This window comes from Mastomys coucha, unplaced genomic scaffold, assembly GCF_008632895.1.
Source record: "Mastomys coucha isolate ucsf_1 unplaced genomic scaffold, UCSF_Mcou_1 pScaffold23, whole genome shotgun sequence".
NCBI lineage: Eukaryota > Metazoa > Chordata > Mammalia > Rodentia > Muridae > Mastomys > Mastomys coucha.
The window spans coordinates 65,006,930-65,029,076 of NW_022196906.1; the positions used below are offsets into that span (position 1 = coordinate 65,006,930).

The 22,147-nt window shown below is 46.0% G+C and overlaps 2 protein-coding genes across 2 annotated transcripts in view; one reads left to right on the forward strand and one right to left on the reverse strand.

Moving 5' to 3' along the window:
- Myo1e (myosin IE) overlaps nucleotides 1-5,371 on the forward strand; it is a 197,290-nt gene extending 191,919 nt beyond the window's left edge. Inside the window, exons 27-28 of the mRNA XM_031345151.1 lie at nucleotides 1,317-1,486; nucleotides 4,321-5,371. Coding sequence (XP_031201011.1) covers nucleotides 1,317-1,486; nucleotides 4,321-4,397 — 247 coding nt within the window. The 3' untranslated portion in view covers nucleotides 4,398-5,371. The remainder of the gene's footprint in view (nucleotides 1-1,316; nucleotides 1,487-4,320) is intronic.
- A 4,446-nt stretch (nucleotides 5,372-9,817) lies between these two features.
- Nucleotides 9,818-22,147, reverse strand: Ccnb2 (cyclin B2). The gene is made up of 9 exons (XM_031344721.1): nucleotides 21,907-22,147; nucleotides 19,789-19,917; nucleotides 19,583-19,696; nucleotides 15,483-15,653; nucleotides 15,219-15,377; nucleotides 12,756-12,992; nucleotides 12,231-12,371; nucleotides 11,336-11,446; nucleotides 9,818-10,159 (listed from the first exon to the last, which is right to left on the reverse strand). Exons 1-9 carry the CDS (start codon nucleotides 21,928-21,930, stop codon nucleotides 10,049-10,051), a joined length of 1,197 nt encoding a protein of 398 aa, XP_031200581.1. The 5' UTR covers nucleotides 21,931-22,147; the 3' UTR covers nucleotides 9,818-10,048.

Genomic DNA, 22,147 nt, shown 5'->3' on the forward strand with positions numbered 1-22,147 from the left:
TCCTGGTTGTGTCAGAACTCCTCAGAGTCAAGTTGTCTTTGTGATCCTGTGATTCTGGGATCCTGTGACCCTGGGCTTGTTAGAGCACCTAGGAGTAGAGCTTCCTCTGGGTGTTTTTGGAATGACTGCAGAGTTTGGTTTGCACTCAAGGTCTGCTCAGGGCACCAGCCAGCCCAGACAGACTAGAAGCAACCTGAGCCAACTAGGCTGGCAGAGTTCCTGTGTGCCTGGGTTCTGCTGGTCTCAGTTACTCCCAGTGTTGGGACAGATGTTGTGTCTTCCTCACCTCTGATCCTGGGCGTGTTAGAGCACCTGGGAGTGGAGCTTCCTCTGGGTGTTGTGGGACCAAAAGGAACCTGAGCCACTGGGCCGGTAGAGTTCCTGTGTACTCCCGGTGTTGGGACAGATGTTATGTCCTCCTCACCTCTGATCCTAGGCGTGTTAGAGTCTCAAAGGACAGTTTTTGAGAGTCATTTCCCTCATTCCACCATGTGGGGCTTGGGAATCAGACTTAGGCTGTCAGACTTGGCAGCAAGTGCCTTTTTCCCAGGGAGTCATCTTACTACTGTTCCACCAACCTCAAGATCCTTTTAGAAGAGGGCATAATTTAAGTTCCCTTTGTAGACTTTGTTTTGAGCTAGCCTTAAGCAAAGTAGGGGAAAATGTTTTCTTTCTCTGTCCTTTTTTTTTTTTTTTTTTTTCCGAGACAGGGTTTCTCTGTATAGCCCTGGCTGTCCTGGAACTCACTCTGTAGACCAGGCTAGCCTCAAACTCAGAAATCCACCTGCCTCTGCCTCCCAAGTGCTAGGATTAAAGGCATAAGCCACCACTGCCCTGCTCTCTGTCCTTTTTTTAAAAGTGCTTTTTATAAATATATTAAATAACTGTTTCAGATGAAGTTTAAAGTGCTCACTCATAGGACTGGAAATGTTAGCTCAGTTATTAGAATGTTTGCCTTGCATATATTGAGGCCATGAAGCTATGATGGTGCATGTAATCCCAGTCTTTGGGCTATGGAAACAGGAGGATCAGAAGTTCAAGGTCATCCTTGTCTACATAGTGAGTTTGAGGATAGCCTGGGCTACATGATGCCAATGATATACAAAAAAGAGCTTACTCACACTTAAGACAAAGTTGTAATTATTCACCTTAGAGACACCGAGTAGTGAACTGAGGCAGCATAGTATAAAGGCTGGAAAGGTGGCCCGGTGAGTAAAGGTGTTTGAACCAGATTTGTAGTCCTTGCTGCAGCCACTATAAAGTGCAGGTATTTCTTTGTGGTGTTTCTATCTCATGTGGTTCTATTCTCTCCACAGTGTCCGAAGACAAACGACCAGCCGGCCTCCCCCAGCAGGGGGCAGGCCAAAGCCTCAACCCAAGCCTAAGCCTCAGGTGCCACAGTGCAAGGCTTTGTATGCCTATGATGCTCAGGACACAGATGAACTCAGCTTCAATGCCAACGATATTATTGATATTATTAAGGAAGGTGAGTGCCTGGCTGGCTACACCAGCCTCCCAGAGGTCAGTCCATGGCAGGGGGTTCACAGGTTCACTTATTAGAAGTGTGCAGGCCAGTGGTTCTCAACCTGTGGGTCATTGCTGTGAAGAGGTACCATGACCACAGCAACTCTTACAAAGGAAAACATTTAACTGGAGCTGGCTTACAGTTTCAGGGTTTTAGTTCATTGACCTCATGACAGGAAGCATGGCAGCGTCCAGGAGTCCTGGAGGAGCCAAGAGTTCTACATCTTAATTCGCAGGCAGCAGGAGATTGTGGGCCACACCAGGCATAGACTGAGTATAGGAGAGCTCAGAGTCCAGGCCCACAGGGACACACTTTGTCCAGCAAGTCCACACCTACTCCCAGTAGTGACACTCCCTATGGGCCAAGCATTTAAACGTATGAATCTATGGGGACCATACCTATTCATACTACCACATGACCCCTTTGGAGGTCAAATGACCCTTTCACAAGGCTCACATATCAGATGTTTATGATCCACTAACAGTAGCAAAGTTACAGTTATGGAATACCAACAAAATAATTTTATAGTTGAGGGTCATCACAATATAAGGAACTGTTAAAGGGCTCACAACATTAGGACGGTTGAGAGCCACTGGTGCAGAGAGAGGTAAGAGAGACCTCGAGCTATTTGATCAAAACCTTTTACAGTGCCAGGGATTGAACACCAGGCCTTGTGCCTGCAAGACAAGCACTCTACACCGGGCTGTGCTCTCAGTCTTTGGACTTCTTATTTTAGTATGGAATCTCACTAGGTGTTCCAAGCTGGTCTGGAATTCACTCTGTAGCCCAGGCATAAGTAATTGTGTTTACAGTCCTGGCCTATCAGAAACATCTAAGTCATTTTTCTTAAATGCCCTTTTAAGGGAGGGGCTGGAAGTTCTATACAAGTATGTATTCATGACGTCACAGACATCATATAATCATGTCATGGACGTCATATAAACACACACATACATATCTATGACGTGACTCACTGAACTTTCACACGCAGTTGGGGGAAGTTTCCCAGACAAGTCCGCATCAGTTCAGGTCAAGTTTTCCCACCAAAGAAGTAACCAAAAGCTTAATTTTTAGAACTTTCTGAGTTTGCCACCCTGGCGAGACAAGCTGGGGAAGTAAGCACCTCCCCCTCCTTATTCCTGGGAATGTCCTCTGAAAGAGGAAATAAGTGGAGAGATTTGGCAGCCATTATCTTAATTCTTCACCCCTCCCTTCAAAATAATTGCTTCAGATTTACTCTTCATCCCACCAAACCAAGATAATAATCCAAATAAATATGTATGTGTATTTAAAAAAAAAAAAACCAAGTGTCCCAGAAGTATGTCAGAAGAATCTTGTTCCTAATCACTGTGGAAAGGATCTCTCCAAACTGTAGAGATCTTCAAAGCCAGAAAATCATAGATGTTGTGGGAGGACATAGCTCAGCTGGTAGAGTACATGTCTAGCTGAAGGTCTTGAGTTCGATTTCCTACACTGCATCAAAGCACAAATGTTGGTACATGCCTGAGATCCAGAAGTCAGGAGGTGGAGGCAGGAGAGACGGGGAGGCAGGATCTTAAGGTCACTTACTTATTATGTAGTAAGTTTGAAACCACCTGGGCTACATGAGACATGGGTGTCGATAAACTATGAAAAAACATCCTAAAGAGCCATGCTGATGGGCTGAGACAGGATTGCACTGAAGGCAAGAAAGAGTGCCCAGCATTGAGGCAGAACTTCTCCCCAGAACAGACTCTGTACTTGGGTAGGGAATGGTGAGAGCAGCTGAAAGAGACGGCAGAGTGGGGCCTCAAGAGTCTTCCTGCACCACCCTGACCCTGGGCAGGCCTCTCTGTACTGGGCAGGCCACCCTGACCCTGGGCAGGCCACCCTGACCCTGGGCAGGCCGCCCTGTGCTTGGCAGGCCTGGCCAGGGTGGATCCTACAGAACTCACAGGTACAGGTGTTCTCACATCTGCTCTGCAGACTTCCTACCTGAAGGATTCTGACTGATGGTGCATTTCCATGTCTATTTTAAGAAGTCACCTTTCTCTCTTTTATTTTTATTTTTATTTTTATTTTTATTTTCAAGACAGGGCTGGTGTTTGTTTCTTTTCTTTTCTTTTCTTTTCTTTTCTTTTCTTTTCTTTTCTTTTCTTTTTTCTTCTGTATACCTCTGGCTGTCCTGGAACTCACTCTGTAGACCAGGCTGGCATCAAACTCAAAGATCTACCTGCCTCTGCCTCCGGATTTCTAGCATTAAAGGCAAGCACCACTAGCACCTGACTTTTTTCTTTTTTAGATAGGGTCTTCTGTAGCCCAGGCTAGCCTCAAACCTGCTATGTAGCTGAGAATGGCCTTAATCTTTTGATCTTCCTCCTTGCACTTCCTGAGTGCTAGGATTACAAGCATGTACCACCATAGTGGCTTATGCCACTAGGGATGGAACCCCAGGCTTCCTGCATGTTAAGCAGTGCTCTTTATCAACAGAGCCGTATCTTTACCCTGGAGCTGGTCATTCTGTACAAGAAACCTTTTCCCAACAAGATAAAACACAGAAGGAAGGCCTGGCCGTGGTGGCCTGGCACTTGGGAGGCAGAGGCAGGTGGATTTCTGAGTTTGAAGCCAGCCTGGCTGGTCCACAGAGTGTTCCAGGACAGCCAGGGCTACACAGAGAAACCGTCTCAAAAAAAAAAACCCCAAAAAACAAAAAAACATAAACAAACAAAAAAAAAAAAACAAAGGAAGAAACTATGAACGGAACCAAGTCACCTGAGCCCATGTGGCCATTCTCACCTGTACTCTCGCCTCCACAGATCCTTCTGGCTGGTGGACGGGTAGACTTCGGGGCAAGCAGGGCCTGTTTCCAAACAACTACGTCACCAAGATCTGAAGAACCTGGAAACTGACACGCAGGCAGAGGAGCTCCAGGCGTGGGCTGGGGAGGGGACTTTTTGGGGACTCCCCCCTCTGATCCACAGTGAGCAACTGCTACACCAAGGCCTGAAGCTATTCTGACACCTTCCCCATGGAAGACACAGAAAAGCTTGGGTTAGGGACAAGGAGTGTCACTCCACAAATGATCCTAAAAGGTAGTCTAGTTCCCAGGAGTGCAAAAAACGAGCACCCACTAAGATTTATTTATTGTATTTAAATCTGGTGTAAGTAGTGGGGACTGCTTGGTGTCTACCCCACAGCCTCCTACTCACTCACCAGGCCCAGGGGACAGCAAGCAGTGACTCTGTGACAAGTGCCTTTAGTTGAAGAGCACGGTTCATTCATTCCTCTCTCCGTACCTGATACATTCCTCTCTGCTAACCCTCCCTCAGGGAGGACCCACCATCTGGAGGCTGGACTTGGTGTGAACAGGCACTCACCTGTCAATGCCAAGGGCAGGCCATCCTCCCGAGCCCATGGGAGCCAGGGCCACTAAGACTGCTGGTGGGAAGAAGCTGGGCGCTGGGCTGGTGGTCTTGCTTTCTCTTGGTCTTTGCTTGTAATGTGGCTGGCCCATGTTGGTTTTATGTTTAATGCTGTGCTTATAATAAGAAAGATCTACCCCCAACCAAGCTGTACATTTATAAAAAGTGATCATATACTGTATATAGAAAAATCTAGAAGCACATATGAATGCAGCAGGTAGTATTCCACTGTACCCATTCATGAAGGTAGGTTTTATTTAGGTTTTATTACAGGACTCGCACCAGGTACTTACAGACGCGCCCTCTCCTCTTTGCCTAGAGAAACAGACACTGCATTCCTGCACAGCCCCTCAGACCCCCTTACCCTCTCCCTGTAGGTAATTCTCCTGTGACCCCTCTGCCACCCTCCCTTACCTCCTAAATAAATGCAATGGAGTCAGTGCAATGCCTGTTCTCTCACGTTTATTGTGGGTTATAATTCTCTCTCTCTCTCTAAAAAACACAATGGCATGGTCACACCCACTATTGTCTCTCCACTTTCCATAACTGTCACGAGTATCTGGGATGAGCAGCTTGTGAGCAGGAAAAGTCAATATCAGTTTATGCTTTAAGAAGTTTCTGTCCGGGGCTGGTGAGATGGCTAGGTGGATAAGAGCACCCGATTGCTCTTCCGAAGGTCATGAGTTCAAATCCCAGCAACCACATGGTGGCTTACAACCACCCATAATGAGATCTGATGACCTCTTCTAGTGTGTCTGAAGACAGCTACAGTGTACTTATAATAAATAAATAATAAATTAAAAAAAAAGGAAGTTTCTGTCCTGGCTCTCTCTTCTTGAAGTATAACAGGAGAATCAAATAATTAAAGAGGGGGCTGGAGAGATGGCTCAACAGCTAAAAACACATTCAGAAGACCTGGCTGCAATTCTCAGAACCCACATGGTGGCTCACAGCCATCTGTGACTCCAGATCCAAGGGATCTGATACCCTCTTCCAGCCTCCACAGGCACCAGGCTTACATGTGATGTACTACTGTATGTGTAGGCAAAACACATCATAATAAAACACATAATAATAATAATAATTTTAAATGATTAAAAAGGGATGTGTAACTACATATACTCAGCAGGGTGATGAGTGCCTGTAATCCCAGCACTTGGGAAGTATGAGTCAGAGGATCAGGAGTTCAAATCCATCCTCAGCAGCATGACTAGCATGGTACACATGAAATCCTGTCTACAAGCAAACCAACCACCCAAAGGAGCCTAAACAGTGCCTCAGAATGAATTCATAGGCCACCTCCTTTGGACCCGAGACTGTGCTGAGTGGTGCCTTGATCTTTTCTAACCCTTCAAGGGCAAACTCACCTGCATGGCTTACATTGGCATCAAACGGTCAGTCACTAACTGGAGTCAAACCAAGGTCACTACCTTTGAGCAACTGCTCCTTCATACTGTGGTCAAGATGTCTAATCCACTAATTTCAGGATGTCAGGGTTTCTATTATAGCACGACTTTGGTTTTTACCACTTATATATTTTACTTACTCACATGTAACACTTCAGCTTTTGCATGCTGATTCTTCAGCATAAGAGTCTTAAAAGTCCTTCATGACACCCTAAAAGCTCCCAAGGCATTTAAGAGAATCATTTATTTATTTTATGTATAAGTACACTGTCAGTCTCTTCAGACATACCAGAAGAGGGCATCAGATTCTATTAAAGATGGTTGTGAGCCACCATGTGGATTGAATTCAGGACCTCTAGAAGAGCAGTCAGTGCCCTTAACTGCTGATCCATCTCTCCAGCCCAAGTCAGGGTATTTAATGTTTAAGAAAAAATGTAGCAAAGTATGTTGGCTATTCTCAGTGGTCAATTTGACTGCATTTGGAATTAGCTAAAACCCAAGTGGCTTGGTACACCTGTGAGATGTATTGATTTTTTTGTAATTAAATAATTTGAAGTAGGAAGACCTATTTTTAGTCTGGGCCACACCTTCTGCTGGCAGTCTCTATAAAGGACACGGAGGAAGGAGACTATGCACCCTGCCTGCTTGCTCTCAGTCTTCACTGGCAAGTCCGTTTCTTTACTGGCATTAAAACCTACTTCGAGATTCTGGCATACATTGAAGACCAGCCTTGTGGACTGAACTACTGGATTCTTGGATTTTGTGTTGGTTGACAGTGTTGGGCTAGCTGTATCACAGCCTATAAGCCACTCTAGTAAATCACACACACACACACACACACACACACAATCAGTTCTGTTCCTCGTTCCTCTCGTGAACCCTGATGAATACATAAGGACATTATAAACCATCTTTGGAATATGCTCACAAAAATCTGTCCTCTCAAGACATCAAAGGTTGTCCTCCAGTTTCCACATGCACATGCATGCATGTGTACACAGGTGCATACGCAAGCCACCCTCCCCTGACAGCCAGGGTTGTCCTCTGGATTCCACAAGAATATGAATACATGTGCACACACACTCTGTCATCTTTTGGAGAGAAGCTGAGCTCAAGCATCCTTGAGAAGTTGCAGACTCTTGGTGCTAGCAAAACTCTGTTCCTTGGTCGCACTTCCTTACGGTTTATTCTGAAGGAAGCTGGTCCAAGGCTGTCATGGGAACGAGCTTCCGCTAACTCAACAGGGGCTATTTATAAAACTCTGTAATAGGATTTCAAACCATAAAGATGTTTAATGTCACAAAAAAAGTTTGAGACTTATAAAAATCCTCATTAGGGAGCTCTGACCTTCTCAAGAAAGGGGAGAAGCCAGCCATCACTGGAAGCAGGTTTTCCTCTTGTTTCTGCAATTTTCAACACAGCAGATCACAGGAGACCAGACTTACTCTCTTACTCTGGAGACCCAGGAGAAAATTCTACAAGGGATGCAACCGTGAGCTACGCTCCAAAAACACTAGGCTCCTGACACCATAAGCCCTGAACTCCATAATCCTGTGGCTATCAGTCATGTAGGGCAATGCCCCAAACTCCTGGTATTCTGGCTGGACTCCACCCCCACAGTTACCTGGCTACAGCCAGGTATGCCACACCCCAGTTACCTGGCAACAGCAAGGTATCCCAGCCCCCTTCTCTCTCTCTTATGCTCGTCACTCTTTCCCTTTTGCTTCCCCTCCTCTCTACCTCCCCCCCCCCCCCCCCCCCCAATGTGGCCATAGCTGGCCTCTGCTTCTCTATTCTTCTCCCTCTCTCTGCCTTTCTACAATAAATGCCTTAAAACCATGGACCGTCTCTGCTTATCAGGATCCACCGCGCTGGAGCAATGGAGCAGGCATACCTCTAATGAGCCGGGCATTTAACTTCCCACTGGGAGGCCTTCCTGCACTCCAGCCCAGCCACCAGTCAAACCAAGCAGCTTGCCATGCTAGGCACCTGAGCTTAAAGGACCCATGAACTTTGTAAGTAAACCTGTTTTAGTTGGTGACACTAGACTCAGAGTTCAAACGCAGGTGTGAAGCTCCCCCAAAAGCCTCCAGCCTGCTCATCCAGATAGAAATGTGGTGGGCACCAGAGGCAAACGTGAGGGTGGGTCAACCCTGCTTGCCAGTTGTCATTAGTAATTAGAATTACTTCTCTGGGATTTCTGCAAATGGGAGAATATCTAAATTGATAGGTAGATAGGTCTCAGAATAAGGCAGAACCCCAATTCTAAACTTCTTAGAAACCATTCATGATGAATCTTAGCTCTAGGCTCTTCCTTGTAGACCACTGACTGGTTTTTTTGTTAATCTACCTGCCTCGTACTCTGTGAACCTGGGTGAGCTCCTGACCACTGGAAATGCTTTAACCTTGGGTGTGAGATCATGTGAGGCTCTAGTAGATCAGCGGCCATCATACCCACATGTGTTCGGTGAACTTGGTAAATGGGGCTTCCTGCATCTTGTAGGGCTGCCGTGGTTCACGACAAAGTGGCTCTCACTGGGCGGTGGTGGTGCACGCCTTTGATCCCAGCACTTGGGAGGCAGAGGCAGGCGATTTCTGAGTTCCAGGCCAGCCTGGTCTACAGAGTGAGTTCCAGGACAGCCAGGGCTACATAGAGAAACCCTGTCTTGAAAACAAAAATAAAAGAGAGAGAGAGAGGGAGAGGGAGAGGGAGAGGGAGAGGGAGAGGGAGAGGGAGAGGGAGAGGGAGAGAGAGACTCTCATGGCAAACCAAGTGTTTTAAGGACTGGCAACATTAACAAATGTAGCTATAGGGGACCTGGCCCAAGTCCCTATGGCCAGGGACAAGTGGCAGTGTGGCTCTAAGGAAGACTAAAGGAGAAAACAGGAGATGCAGGGGACTGAGCAGTGGGCACTACTTGGTTCCAGCTTTCCCTGGGACAGACTAGCTGTTCCCTGTTGACATACACATACACTAGAGAATGAAAGTAGAGAGCCCTGACTCTACTTGGAGTACTCTCATACTCTAAGATTCCTCTGAACTCAGCTGCCTTCTCAAGAGAATTAGAACCTCACATACTCAAAAGGCATGGCCCCAATACCCTTTGAGACCTTACATGCAAGAATTGACCCACCTATATTTAGAGTCCTCTTGTTAGCAGAGCCTAAAGGAAAAGAGAGTACTACATTTATGGAGAGGGGGGCAGTCTCCCTCCATTTACAGGCACAAAAGCAGGTGTCCACTCCAAGTCTAGCTAGGGACTATCTTGGGTTAGGCTTTGGTAAAGACAGATATTTCTTCTATTGACTTGGTCTTGAATGCTGACACTCACCTACAACCTTAAAAGTTTAAAGACTAAAAGGAATACATGGACCAGTAGCTAAGATTCAGCTGGATATAAAGCTGTTGGACATTGATAGTCATTCAAAAACCAAAGCACAGGTATATCACTCTACATTGCTTCAGTGTAGACTATACAGATATACCTTAAGTAAATCAATAGCTTTATTTTTCTTCAATAAAGAGCACAGTTATGGTAGGTCATTCTATATTTCTTCAGTATAGAGTATACAAATATACACAGGATACAATAAGAAAATCAATAGCTTTTTCATCCATACACAATTAGAAAATTAGTCTGAGAAGAGGTTTTGTGATGTAAACTAGAATAGAATATATAAAAAATCTGAGAAGTTCAGGATGGAAGTCCAGCTGCCTAGGGCCCGCCCATCAGAGGGGCGGCCAGGTCTTTGATGGTTTTGGAGTTCAGCTGAGGAATCGTGCTGATCTTCAGAAGTTTGCTGCTGGCATACTTGTTCTTGACAGCCTGCAGAAGCCAGCTGTGGTTAAGTATACTCCAGGACCTCCCAGGATACCTTGTCTACCCCATAGTAAAAGGGCTATGACTGCCATCTCCAGATAGTCTAATGATGCACAATCCTAGGTCTCTCCCTCACAACACCCTGCACCAGGCTGTCTCCTCCAACCCTGCTGGTCACATTGCCAGTAGGGGAACTATAGTTTCTTTGTGTGGGGGGTTGGGAGGGGGGCGTGTTTCAAGACAGGGTTTCTCTGAGTAGCCCTGGCTGTCCTGGAACTCACTCTGAACACCAGGCTGGCCTTGAACTCAGAAATCCACCTGCCTCTGTCTCCCAAGTGCTGGGATTAAAAGCATGCGCCACCACTACCCGGTTGAAGAACAGGAGCTCTCAGAGGGGTGAGGGCTCTCTGTCATTAAGAGATACTGGGAAGGGCAGCACAAACTAGAAATGAGGGGCTGGAGAAATGGAGAACACTGGTGGCTCTTCCAGAGGACTTCGTTCAATTCTCAGCACCCACATTCAGTGGCCTACAACCACCTATACTTCAGTCTTATGGGATCAGACATACTTTTCTGGCCTCTATAGGCACCTGGCATGTATGTGATAGGCAAAACACCTATTTCATAGGTTTTTTTAAAAATGGCAATAAAAGTGTGCAGCAACTAGTGCTTTCCAAATCCCAGATACTGTGCCTCCATGGTTCGCAGTCACAGCAGAACTACGAGTCAGCAGACAGATCATGCAGTGAGGACACAAGTCCTTTGTCACTAGCCCTTAGGGGTATTCTGATTGTTGTGTCCCACAGGCATAACATACCAGCATTTCCCCCACAGGTCCTCCCTCTCCAAGTTTGTCCACTAGGAACCTTTCAAAAGGTTGAGTAAGAGCTGCTGAGTTAAAGGCCACTAGAGGGAGCTCTCTTCCCAGACCCTGGGAAAACAACCTTCCTGGCTTGCTGGGTGTCCAATCAGGATGCTGATGGAGTACATGACATACAAACTAGTGAGTGTGACCTACCCAAGATGCTGATGCAAGTGCATGAGTCCATGGGCTGGCTGACCACACACTGACCTTAGCTAGCCAAGGAGAACCAATGAGTACATCCCATTCCTTAGAGACTGTGCTATGACAGCCATGCTTGCTAGAAGAAACATGTTGTACACAAACAGCCCAGCACTTACAATGAACTTGGTGAGGTTGTCATTGACTTTCACGACGTTCTTGGCCATGTGCTGCATGACTTCTAGAACTTCACTCTCCGTGTAGCCTGTGTAATACTGCTGCTTTAAATTCTAAAACACACACAGAGGGAAGACACGAAGAGCCAAAGAATGCTTCCTTCTCTGCCAGAGAGCACATACCACATCTCCTGTGTGAGAGCTGTGAAAAAGCTGGGCTGGTGGTGCAGGCCTACATTCCAGCGACTGGTCAAGGTCACACAGGGCATCTTAGAGAAACTCTGGATCAAAGTAATAACAGACAGCTGGAGATCCAGCGGTGACAGAGCATAAGCCCAGCATGTGTGAGAGCCTGAGGTCAATCTCCAATACACTAAAATGTATTTTTAAAAAAGCAGTGGTAAAATTCTTACCTTGTAAAAACCCAGTCCTGCCTAACCACCTCCCCAGCACACACAGTATGGTCCTGTCCCCGAGAGAGGCCAAGTGCAGGGTGGGAAGAGGCTCTCAGCTCTAGCAGACCAAGCGCTCATGGCAGGTTTGAAAGCTGTTGCACAGGTTCAGAGGGTACACCAAGCAACAAGCCTACTTCCACCCCTTGCTGGAAAACAAGGCAAAGTGGAAGCACAGGTGCACACACACACACACACACACACACACACACGCGTGCGCGCGCGCATGTAGGCACACAGGCTCTCTTGAGTACCAACCTTCTTCTCAGAGTGGAACCTGCCTCACACACAGATTGATAGGGTCCAGCCACATACGGCAAATTCAAAGTAGAAAAGTAGCTGTGTGGGCTGAGGGGATAGCTCAGTAAAAGTATGTGCCTTGCAAGCAGAGGGACCTGAGTTCATATCACAAGGGCTCCCAATGCAGCCTTCTTTCTCCCACTCACCCATTTTCCTTGGCCGAGCACCTTCTGAGACAGGCAGGAAGCTGCTGCTGCGACCTGAGAAGGATGGTAGTGCACCATGTCATAGTCGACGAGTGTCAGCTCCATCAGATACTTGGCTAACGTGTGTTGTTCAACATCCACCTGGAGAACGTAGCACACTGTGAGCGTGACCCATTTAACTCCCACCTGTCTCAAGATCCCTGTAAATTAAGTACCAAACCTCTCTAAAGAAGCTTTCTCTTGGAGCAGTGGGTCTCAACCTTCCTAATGCAGGGGCATTTTAATACAGCTCCTCATGTTGTGGTGACCCCCAACCAGAACAGTATTTTTTTGCTACTTCATAACTAATTTCACTACTGTTATGAATTGTAAATATCTGATATGCAGGATATCTAATATGCAACACCTATGAAAGGGTTGTTTGACTCCCAAAGGGGTTGCAACCCACAGGTTGAAAATCACTGGCTTATAGTGTGGGCTGAGACCGAACACAATCAACTTTCCCACAGAAATGGTGGCACTTACCTCCCCGGCTTTTGAAGCTCGCCTTAAGAAGTGAAGTGGTAAAGGCCGGCCCAATTCAAATTTCAACTCTTTCAAAATCAGAGTCTCCATTTCTCGGATTTGGGAACTGGTGTAAGCATTATCTGTGATATACACAAAGTCTTCAATATTTGGAGAAAACATCTCCTCATATTTGGAAGCCAAGAGCAAAGCTGTGATCCCAACCAGCTGCAGCTTCTTCCGGCAGACCGGCTGAGCCTAAGGAAAAACAAGCACATCAGTCACCAGTAACTCAAGATTCAACTGAGGCTCAGGGTGGACGGGGTGGAGAAGCCAGGCTCTTGCAGGACACAGGAGACCTAAATTTGTCAGAAAGAGCCGTCACAGAGCACACCACTGTCGTTGCAGTAAACATGCTGGGCATGGTGATAAGATTCCAACAAACTATGTCATTGTGTCCTCCCCAAAATCCTGAAAAGGTCATTTATAAACAGATGACCTGGCCCTAGAGCTTTAGGTAATGGTCCTAAGTGTCCACAGTGGTCTTGACCTGTACTCAGTGTGGTCTGTACACAGATCACTGCAAAAGTAAGAATGAAAGAGCAGCCTGTCAACTACCTTAGAGAACCTCATCAGCTAAAACAGAGAGAAAACACACTCATCAATGCTTCAGACTTGGGGGTGCACTACAGTGTTTAACTGTGAGCTTTAAACTTCCTAAACCAGGGCTGGTGAGACAGCTCAGCAGCACAGGCTTGGCCCTGAGCTCAAGCTCTGGAAACCACATGGTGGAAGGAGGGAACCAACTCTCAAATGTTGGCGTCTTACCTCCACAGGTACTGCACACGCACTAAGTAAATGGACATTTCTTTTTTTTTCTTTTCTTTTCTTTCTTTCTTTTTTTTTTCAGACACATGGTTTCTCTGTGTAGCCCTGGCTATCCTGGAACTCACTCTGTAGACCAGGCTGTCCTAGACTCAGAAATCCACCTGCCTCTGCCTCCCAAGTGCTGGGATTAAAGGTGTGCACCACCAGCGCCCGGCATAAATGGACATTTCTTGAAATGAGGTGAGGAGCAGAGTGAACCTCAGTGGCTACTGGTCCCTGCTGCCAAGCCTGAAGACCTGAGGTCACTCCCTGAAACGCACACGGCAGGGGTGAGAATCAACTCCCATGCTGTCTTCTTACCTCTGCCTGCGTGCTATGGTTCATCCATGCCCCAAATGTACACAAATAAAGCATGGGCTGTTTCAAGTTTTCTCTAACTGGAACTTTGCTCTTCTTGCTTCCGATTTCATTACTGGAAATCTACACAAAATATTACTCCATTTTCCTGCTCAGTGTGTGTACTGAGAACCATACAATCTATTGGTTAAGTATCTGGAAGTATCTCACAGCCGTTAATGTAAGTGATAACTGTCACCATATTGTACTTGCCCTAACCCTGTCTCATTGATTTTTAAATCAGCCCTGCCTGCAAGGATGCTGATATGGGGGACACCCTGGCTGTTTCCTGTGGCATCTAGGGCTGGGGGCAGAGCTCAGTGTTAAGAGTTCTTGCCACACAGGCTCAAAGCTGTGGGGCTCTACTGCCAAAGGCAGGAAAGTAAAAGAACAACACATCTGATACCTCTTGTACCCTCTCACAGCCTGTGCATTCACTGCTGATAAAGATTCAGAGGCAGCACTCCCTCCGTTCTTCCTCCTGTCCCCTAAGATTCTCAGTTTGTCCCACACATGGGTCCCTGCTCTGTTTCTGGAAGAAGTGGCCCCCTTTAATTTCTATGGTTGCCACACTGAGTAGTAGCCAAGATTCTTTTACTCAGCTCATTCTAAGATAAGGGAATGTTGACACTGAAGAGTATCATGTTGAAAATGGTGTAGGCAGGGCTGTAACACCAGGAACTTCAGCTGACTTCTGTGCCATGCAATGCTATATTTCCCCTAATAAAGGTCCAGCTATGCAGGACCCATTGGACACTCATTCATAAACAAAAATTCCTAAACCCCAAATGCTCCAAAATCCAAAATGTTTTGAATGTTGACATGGTACCCCTGTGTGAAAAATTCAATACCTGTCCTTATGTGACAAGCTGTAGTCAAAGCATACTAAAATTAGTGCATAAAACTACCTTTAGGCTGGTAGTATAAGGTATACATGCATGACCTCACAGTGCCTCAGGATTAGACCCAGAGTCTATCCCCAAGATACTTCCGTTATCTATGTGCAAATCAAATCAAGTTAAAAAAAAAAATTCTGGTCTCAAACACTGCAGGAAAGGACACTGCAAATGTGTATCCCAGAGCCTTTGCTCCTAGGCTAGCAGGAGTGCTCAGAGTTGGTCAGTGACATCAGAGGCCTGACACCTTTGTCCTACTTCCCACTATAGCAATAGAGATTCTCTGGCATCTCAGCTTTCCATTGAGAAGCATCACCGCCATGTTCACAGGGCTGCCAGCACGTCACCCTGCCGCCACACTCACCTGTAGGAACCGGTCCATGATGGCAATGCACATGTACAGAGTTTCCTGCAGAAGCCTAAACTTGGAATGGACTTGGACCAGCCAGTCCACCAGGATGGCACGCATACGTCCATTTATATCTCTTCCATCTAAGAAGTGTGGATTGATGGACTGCAAAACCTGTTGGTGGAATTCAAAATTTAACAAGTTGGCATCTCCCCCCACCCCTGACATCCCTGCTAAAGTTCACATTGCTTGTGCAGCCCAGACATAAAGGCCAGCCACCTCAAGCTGCCTGAGATACTGATAGATGTCCTTCACGTAGTCACTGCAGAGCTGAGGGTTCTCCCCGTCCTCGTGATCTATGTCCTCAATCTTGCAGAGCAAAGCATCAGAGAAAGCTTGGCAGAGGCTCTCTTCCTTCATGGAGACATCCTCAGAGGCAGGAGGAAGGTCCTGCACCAATAAATGGAAGGCATGAATTACCGCACCTCTGGAGAGCCTGTTCCTGGCATCCTACAGTGTTTGTATGGCATATGGCTTGTTTTCTGTCTCCTGGTAAGCTTTTGTGCATTTAGTCAGCTAGCTTTGTTCACACTTATACTAGCGCTCACACAGTAGGTCCTCAGCAATGAGTGTAAGTAACCACTGAGACCAGAGAACACTGGAATTGGCAGCTCCCTGACTACACTACAACCCCTCCTACAATCATGTTGTATGTAGTCCACAACTTCCTTCTGAATGAAGACCCTGGGAAGCAGGAAACAAAAGGGCATATTCTAGTCTGAGAACAAAGCAGGAAGATGCAAAGACTTAGCAAGGATATGGCACTATATTTTATATACTTAGCTGGCAGGGTGGTTATTTATAAAACATACACAAATCAAAAAGTTGTACAGCTCAAAAAATATTTCATAGTGAAGTATAAGTAAACCATTATTTGAAAAAGAATAAGTGGCCCATTTCAAAATCCTAACAGAATTTCTAGATCATAAGAATACATATTAAGGGAATAAAACACAAAACCAGGTCCCAGCTCATGCAATGCAGTAGGTTTAAAAGCTGGGTGAGCCGACTCAGGCCTGCAGTCTCAGCACAGAGTAGGCTGAGGTGGAAGGACAGCAATAGCTGGAGTCCAGCCTGAGGTGGGGAGTTCTAGTTTAACCTGGGTTAGAGTGAGAACATGATTCAGAAATAACAAAAAAGTAAAACAAAACCACAAGGGTAATTTTAATTAAGTTGAAATTAATATTTTCTAGTCTTATGGTAGAAAAGGGAGGGTGCAGAGTGAGGGGAGAGGCTGTACAAGGCATGCTCTGCCTCTTAAAGGAATATACCATGGAAGGTCCAGACCAACAAAGGCTAACCAGGTATGCCTGCCATTGACTCAGGATTTACAAACCTCGGGGAACTAGAATAAATGAGTGAGATGCCATGTCCTGGGAGAAAGTGAACTTTGTCAGTGTTCGCACATTGCCCTAAGAACTGTGGGCCCACTGTGCTCTCTCTCTGTGCAGTGTCTGCTGCAGAGGTTAACTAAACGGACCTGGGTGAGGCGCCGTGAGGATCAACACTTAGGTCAGCCCTGGCACATAGTAAGTTCAAGGCCAGCTCATGCTACACAGTGGGAGCCTGCCTCAAAACTGTAGTGGTGACCGTGTAATGGGAGGATGGCAGGTGCTGCGTCACCTCCCTCCTGTGAGCCGAAGGCTGAGAGTACAGAGGGATGGGCAGGGTGGAAGCTGTTAGAGGTATGCTGTAGCACAGCAGGGCAACAATGGAGGGCAATCATGCTGCGAGTCAGGACCAAGCCACACTGGAAAGCTTGTCCACTTTAGTTGAGCACTGACAATTCCTGAAACTAAGGTACTTTGGCTCCAAGAGCTACAGCGACTGGCTTTTCTAGATTCCTGCCCTCCCAGCACCGACCCAGAACCGACCTTACCCCCCTGACTCAGCACTTCAGCAATGGCCAACTGCAAACAAAAGGCAGAATTCCAGTCCCTTTCTGCCCTACAACTACCCCAGCCTGGAAGCTGAAGGGCTCTGCTTCTTACCACAGAGACCCGCCAGAGCCCTTTCCTGAATACAACCCGTGTTACTCCTGAGTCACTGTCCCTTTGTCTTTCCTTCTAAGCAACCTCACAACATGCTGCACATCTTTCCAAAGCTTCTCTTCTAAAGGGAAGGAGATAAATGTTTAACCTTCATTTGCACGTTATACTGAGTGAGAGAGAGAGAGAGTATGTGTGTTTCGAAAAGTCACATGGCTCCTTGGGAGTCTTTTTTATTTATCAGTTAAAAAAAATCATAAGCCAGGCAGTGGTGGTGCACGCCTTTAATCCCAGCACTTGGGAGGCAGAGGCAGGTGGATTTCTGAGTTCGAGGCCAGCCTGGTCTACAGAGTGAGTTCCAGGACAGCCAGGGCTACACAGAGAAACCCTGTCTTGAAAAAAAACAAAAACAAAAAACAAAAAAACCAAAAAAAAAAAAATATATATATATATAAACATAAAGCTTAAAGATCATTAGTTAGGATTAGCAACTCAACACATGCCCTTAGAAATGAATTGTTAAAGGCAATGGTGGTGCAATTGGGAGGAGAGGCTGGTGGATCCGAGTTCTACACCAACCTGGTCTACCAAGCAAATTCTAGATAGCTACACAGAGAAATCCTATCTCAAAAAAAAAAAAAAATTTTTTTTTTGATGATGGCAGTATGCAAATTAAAAGCTTCACACTAGACTAAGGAAGAAGCCTATTTGTTGTCAGGGACAACTGAAAAGTCCAATCAGAAGCTGAGGATGTGGAAGGCAGGATGGATAAGGCCACTGAGCTCTAGAAAGCAGTGTCAGAAGGTGCAGGCAGTGAGCGCAGGTGTGACAGTGACTCCTGTGCTGACTTGCTCAGTGTTCTCTCTGCACAGCGCCTGTTGTGTAGCACCAGGCTGTCCTGGCTGGACCACCATGCTCAGCAATTCACAGTACTTAGGGCAGAAAAGTGCGGCAGGGTGAGGCTCCAGGAAGAACTGCTCTGAGTCCCCACAGATGAGCTTGTCACAGGAACAAGCATTTGGTCACTCAGAGCGTGCAGCAGCTCAAGCCTTTACTGTGACTAGCTTTAGGAACACAGCCCTTGATACCCAGAGGAAGCAACAAGGAGGCTTAGCTCTGTGTACTCATCTGTTTCATGTTTTATGGTTGTTTCTTGAGATTTTACTCCTTTTATTTAAAAAACCGAGAGCACTGCATTTATTTTTCTTTCACTTGTAGCTAGCTAAGCCCCTCCCTCTCTCATACACACATATACATACACACACACGCATACACACTCTCTCTCTCTCTGTCTCTGTCTGTCTCTCTCTCTCTCACACACACACACACACACACATATACACTCTCTCTCTCTCTCTCTCTCTCTCTCTCTCACACACACACACACACACACACAATCTCTTCCTCTTCAGACAGGGTCTTGTCTATCTCAGGTTGAATGTGAACTGACTGACCATCCATCCCTACCCTCTCAGTTTTGGTATGTATACTACCACATGCTGTGATGCTGTGGATGGAGTAAACTTCCAACCAGACCCCTAGCTTCCTGCTCTGCCTGGACCCTACTTGTCTGCCCAGTGCAGAGCAAATGCCCTTCTTCCTCAGAAAAAAAAAAGCCACTGGTTCCCCCACCCCAACCCCTAAATGCTATGTATAACTATTGTGAATGCCTGAATTAAGTCTCAGCCATTTGAGAAGCAGCTGCCTTCTCCAAACAGCAAGAAGGTTTGCACAGCTAGGATTCTGGGAATATCTGCCTCCATGGACATTTGACCTTCAAGTGTGTACTCAGAGTGGGAGGGAGAGGGAGAGAGAGAGAGGGAAAGAGAGACAGAGACAGACAGAGATACAGACAGAGACACAAAGAGAGAGAAAGACTGAGACAGAGACACAGAGATGGGGAGGTGCTTATTACTATATCTTGGCACCCAGAAATATCTATCTCACAGCAATTATGTATGAGAGCATATGGGAAATGGGTAAGCCAACAAGACCCTTAGCTTGGAACTCTAACTCCAGCTGAGCTACTCAGTCATAGAGACACCGTTAACATAGAACTGAGGCATCACCAAGTTGGGGGCTGGGGAGATAACTCGGCGGTTAAAAGCACAGGCTGCTCTTGCAGAGGATCCAGGTTGGTTCCTAGCACTCATGTGTCAGCTTGCAACCATCTGTAACTTCAGTTACAGGGGATCTGACACCTTCTTTGTTCCCCCATTAGGGCACCAGACTCAGACATGGTACCCAGACATATATGCAGGAAAAATACCCATACACATGAAATTAACAGGAAAGGATCTCAGTGCATGCTGTGAGTTCCGGGCCTCCTACCTTTGGAGCCAGCGTCTCCATCTGCACTGGCCTCACAGAAGCTGTAGGTTTCGGCTGTTTGTTGACATTTGTCACTTTGGTGGGCTGGACTGATACTTTGGTGTTCTGAGGTTTCTATAAAGGAGGATGACCAGTGAGCAGGGCAAGATGACTGGGGTAGCCCCACACAGTGTGGCCCTCCACACATGACACCTTGCCCTTGTTACCTTAGCCACTTGAGCTGTTCTGGTTCTAACTTTATTTCCAATTTCTTCTAAAACTGCCCGCCGGATAGTCACATGGCTCTTAGCTTTAGGATTAATTCCTGTGTCAATGTTCTTCAAATCACTGGACACCTTAAAACAAAACAAACAAAAAGACCACAACCGACAACAAGCAAACAAAAAAAAAAGCCATTAAATACAGAGAAAATGAAAAATACCTACCTATATAATGTCAAATACTCAAATTCAGAACTACTCTGGTAAAGGTGAAAATGCTGAAATCTATTTAAAAGCGGGAAGGTGGAATTGGAAATGGCTCTCAGCAGTTAAGAGCATTGGCTTCTCCTGCTCTGGACTGGTTTCAATTCCCAGTATCCACATAGCAGCTTACAAACTGTAGCTCCAGTTCCAGGAGATCTGACATACTCTTCTGGCCCATGAATGCACTGTATACATGCGATGGACTTGATTTATACCCTTCAAATAAAAGCTTAATTCGTTTTGTTTTTTGAGACAGGGTTTCTCTGTAGCCCTGGCTGTCCTGGAACTTGCTCTGGAGACAAGGCTGGCCTCGAACTTAGAGAGTCGGGTTTTGGTTTTTGTCTTTAGATTTAATTATTTTTAAGGGAAAAGGAAGGTACATTTTAGGAAATCTAGAAATGCTATTTGAAATATCACTCTCAATTAGGCCACCCATTGCCTTACCTATAAAATAAAGACCTTTTCATGGACCTTATAAATTGTCCTGCATATTCGAGCAGTTTTTAAGAGACACCAAAGTCTGCCACCTAAATGATTACTTCTTATAAGTAACCTGTGCCTGTTAAGTGATCCTTGTCGGTTAAGTCTGTTAGAAACTTCCATTCACACAGTATATCTGGTTGGATAAAGAGCTTTGATACCAATAGTTAATGATAGTCCAGTTGTTTAAAACTCCATGTTTCAGACTTAACACTAGCTTGGATTATAATGCCAAGCAAAGAATAAGAAATAGCACTTACAAGGAAAGACCTTCAGAAACAGCTTTTTATAGCATAGACTCAAATTAAGGGTATTTTCAATTACAATAGGATAGGTAAAATAATTTCACCCCTCAAGTTTTGGGAGAGTCAGACTTGTATGAAAAAGAAAAAAAAAATCGTGTTACTTGAAATTAACTGTCTTTATCTTGAATACAGTTTAAGAAACAAGACTTCCCTGTCTCAAAACAAAAACAAAAACAAAAACAAAAAAAGAAACAAGACTTGCTATTCATACTCCAGAGTTTACAGTGTGGTACAATAACAAATATTTCATGAGAAAAAATACTTAACTTCTGAACTGTACCCCATCCCTTTAGAAGACTTTAACTATTAAATAATTTGAAAGAACAAATTAGACAAAAATTAACTTGTTAGTGGCAGTTAGATCTACAAGACATGAACACTGACTGTATGCTCCTCATTGTCTGGGATTCTGATCCCCAAGCTAAGCTGTCCAGTCTTTATTGCTAGCACCCCACTGCTAAACTCGAAATGGGTTTGAAAGTTCAATGTCTTATGAGTTAAAGCCTGGTAATGAGGAGTACCCTTGAATTCACGCGGAAGAGGAATTGGCAGCTTTTAACTAACCAGGACAATGGCAGCCAGCTGTGTCAGGGCCTTCTTGTTTTCAACTAAAGTAGACCCAAGTACAATTAAAGCCTAAAAGTCAGTAATACTTTCATTCTCAAAAAGATAATTAGATGAATTTGGCCTTTTGCCCCACTGTCTGCAATCCTAGGATCCAAGCTTTGTACTTTTCCTATTACACTTGGGTGGGTTTTTGTTTTCATTTTGTTATTTCTGTTTTGTTTTTTAAGAGTACAAACCCACACTTTAATGAACTTGGCCAGGAAGGCAAGTATGGAGACGCGAATGGGAAGCTCACACGAAGCAAACTGAAACAAGATGAAAAGCAGAGAAAAGGTACTGGGCGGCTTCGCGACTCCTCCCGGTCCTCATTCCCAGTGCAGCATAGCCCTTAGCGGTGACAGGTAAGACCCAGGACGGACCTCTGGACCGCTCTGGCTCTGCCTGGGCCTCGCCTGCAGCTTCCCGGGCCACCCGGCAGGGCAGGGCACCGTAATCCCGGCGCACTCACCGTCGGGCGTCGGAGCAGCGCCATGAGGGCCGCCCTGGCAAGTGCGGACGACGCACAGCCACTCCGGTCTACGACACCGTTGGGAAGCTCAGGACGCCGCCGCTCCGCGTCCACGGCCCGGTCCGCGATTCAAATACCGCGCCGCTCACGCACCATTGGGTGGACGCACGCAGAGCGCGCGCAACCCATTGGCTAGACTGGAGGGCCTTTCTGCACGTCGATTGGCTGGCTTGTATTTGCT

Coding starts and splice junctions, on each gene's coding strand:
- Ccnb2 (XM_031344721.1), bottom strand. CDS start 21,930: ATGGCGCTGCTCCGACGCCCGACG. Junction 19,918..21,906: donor CGCTGCTCCGACGCCCGACG/GTGAGTGCGCCG, acceptor TTTTGTTTTAAG/GTGTCCAGTGATTTGAAGAA. Junction 15,378..15,482: donor AGTATCTCAGGCAGCTTGAG/GTGGCTGGCCTT, acceptor TTCCACCAACAG/GTTTTGCAGTCCATCAATCC.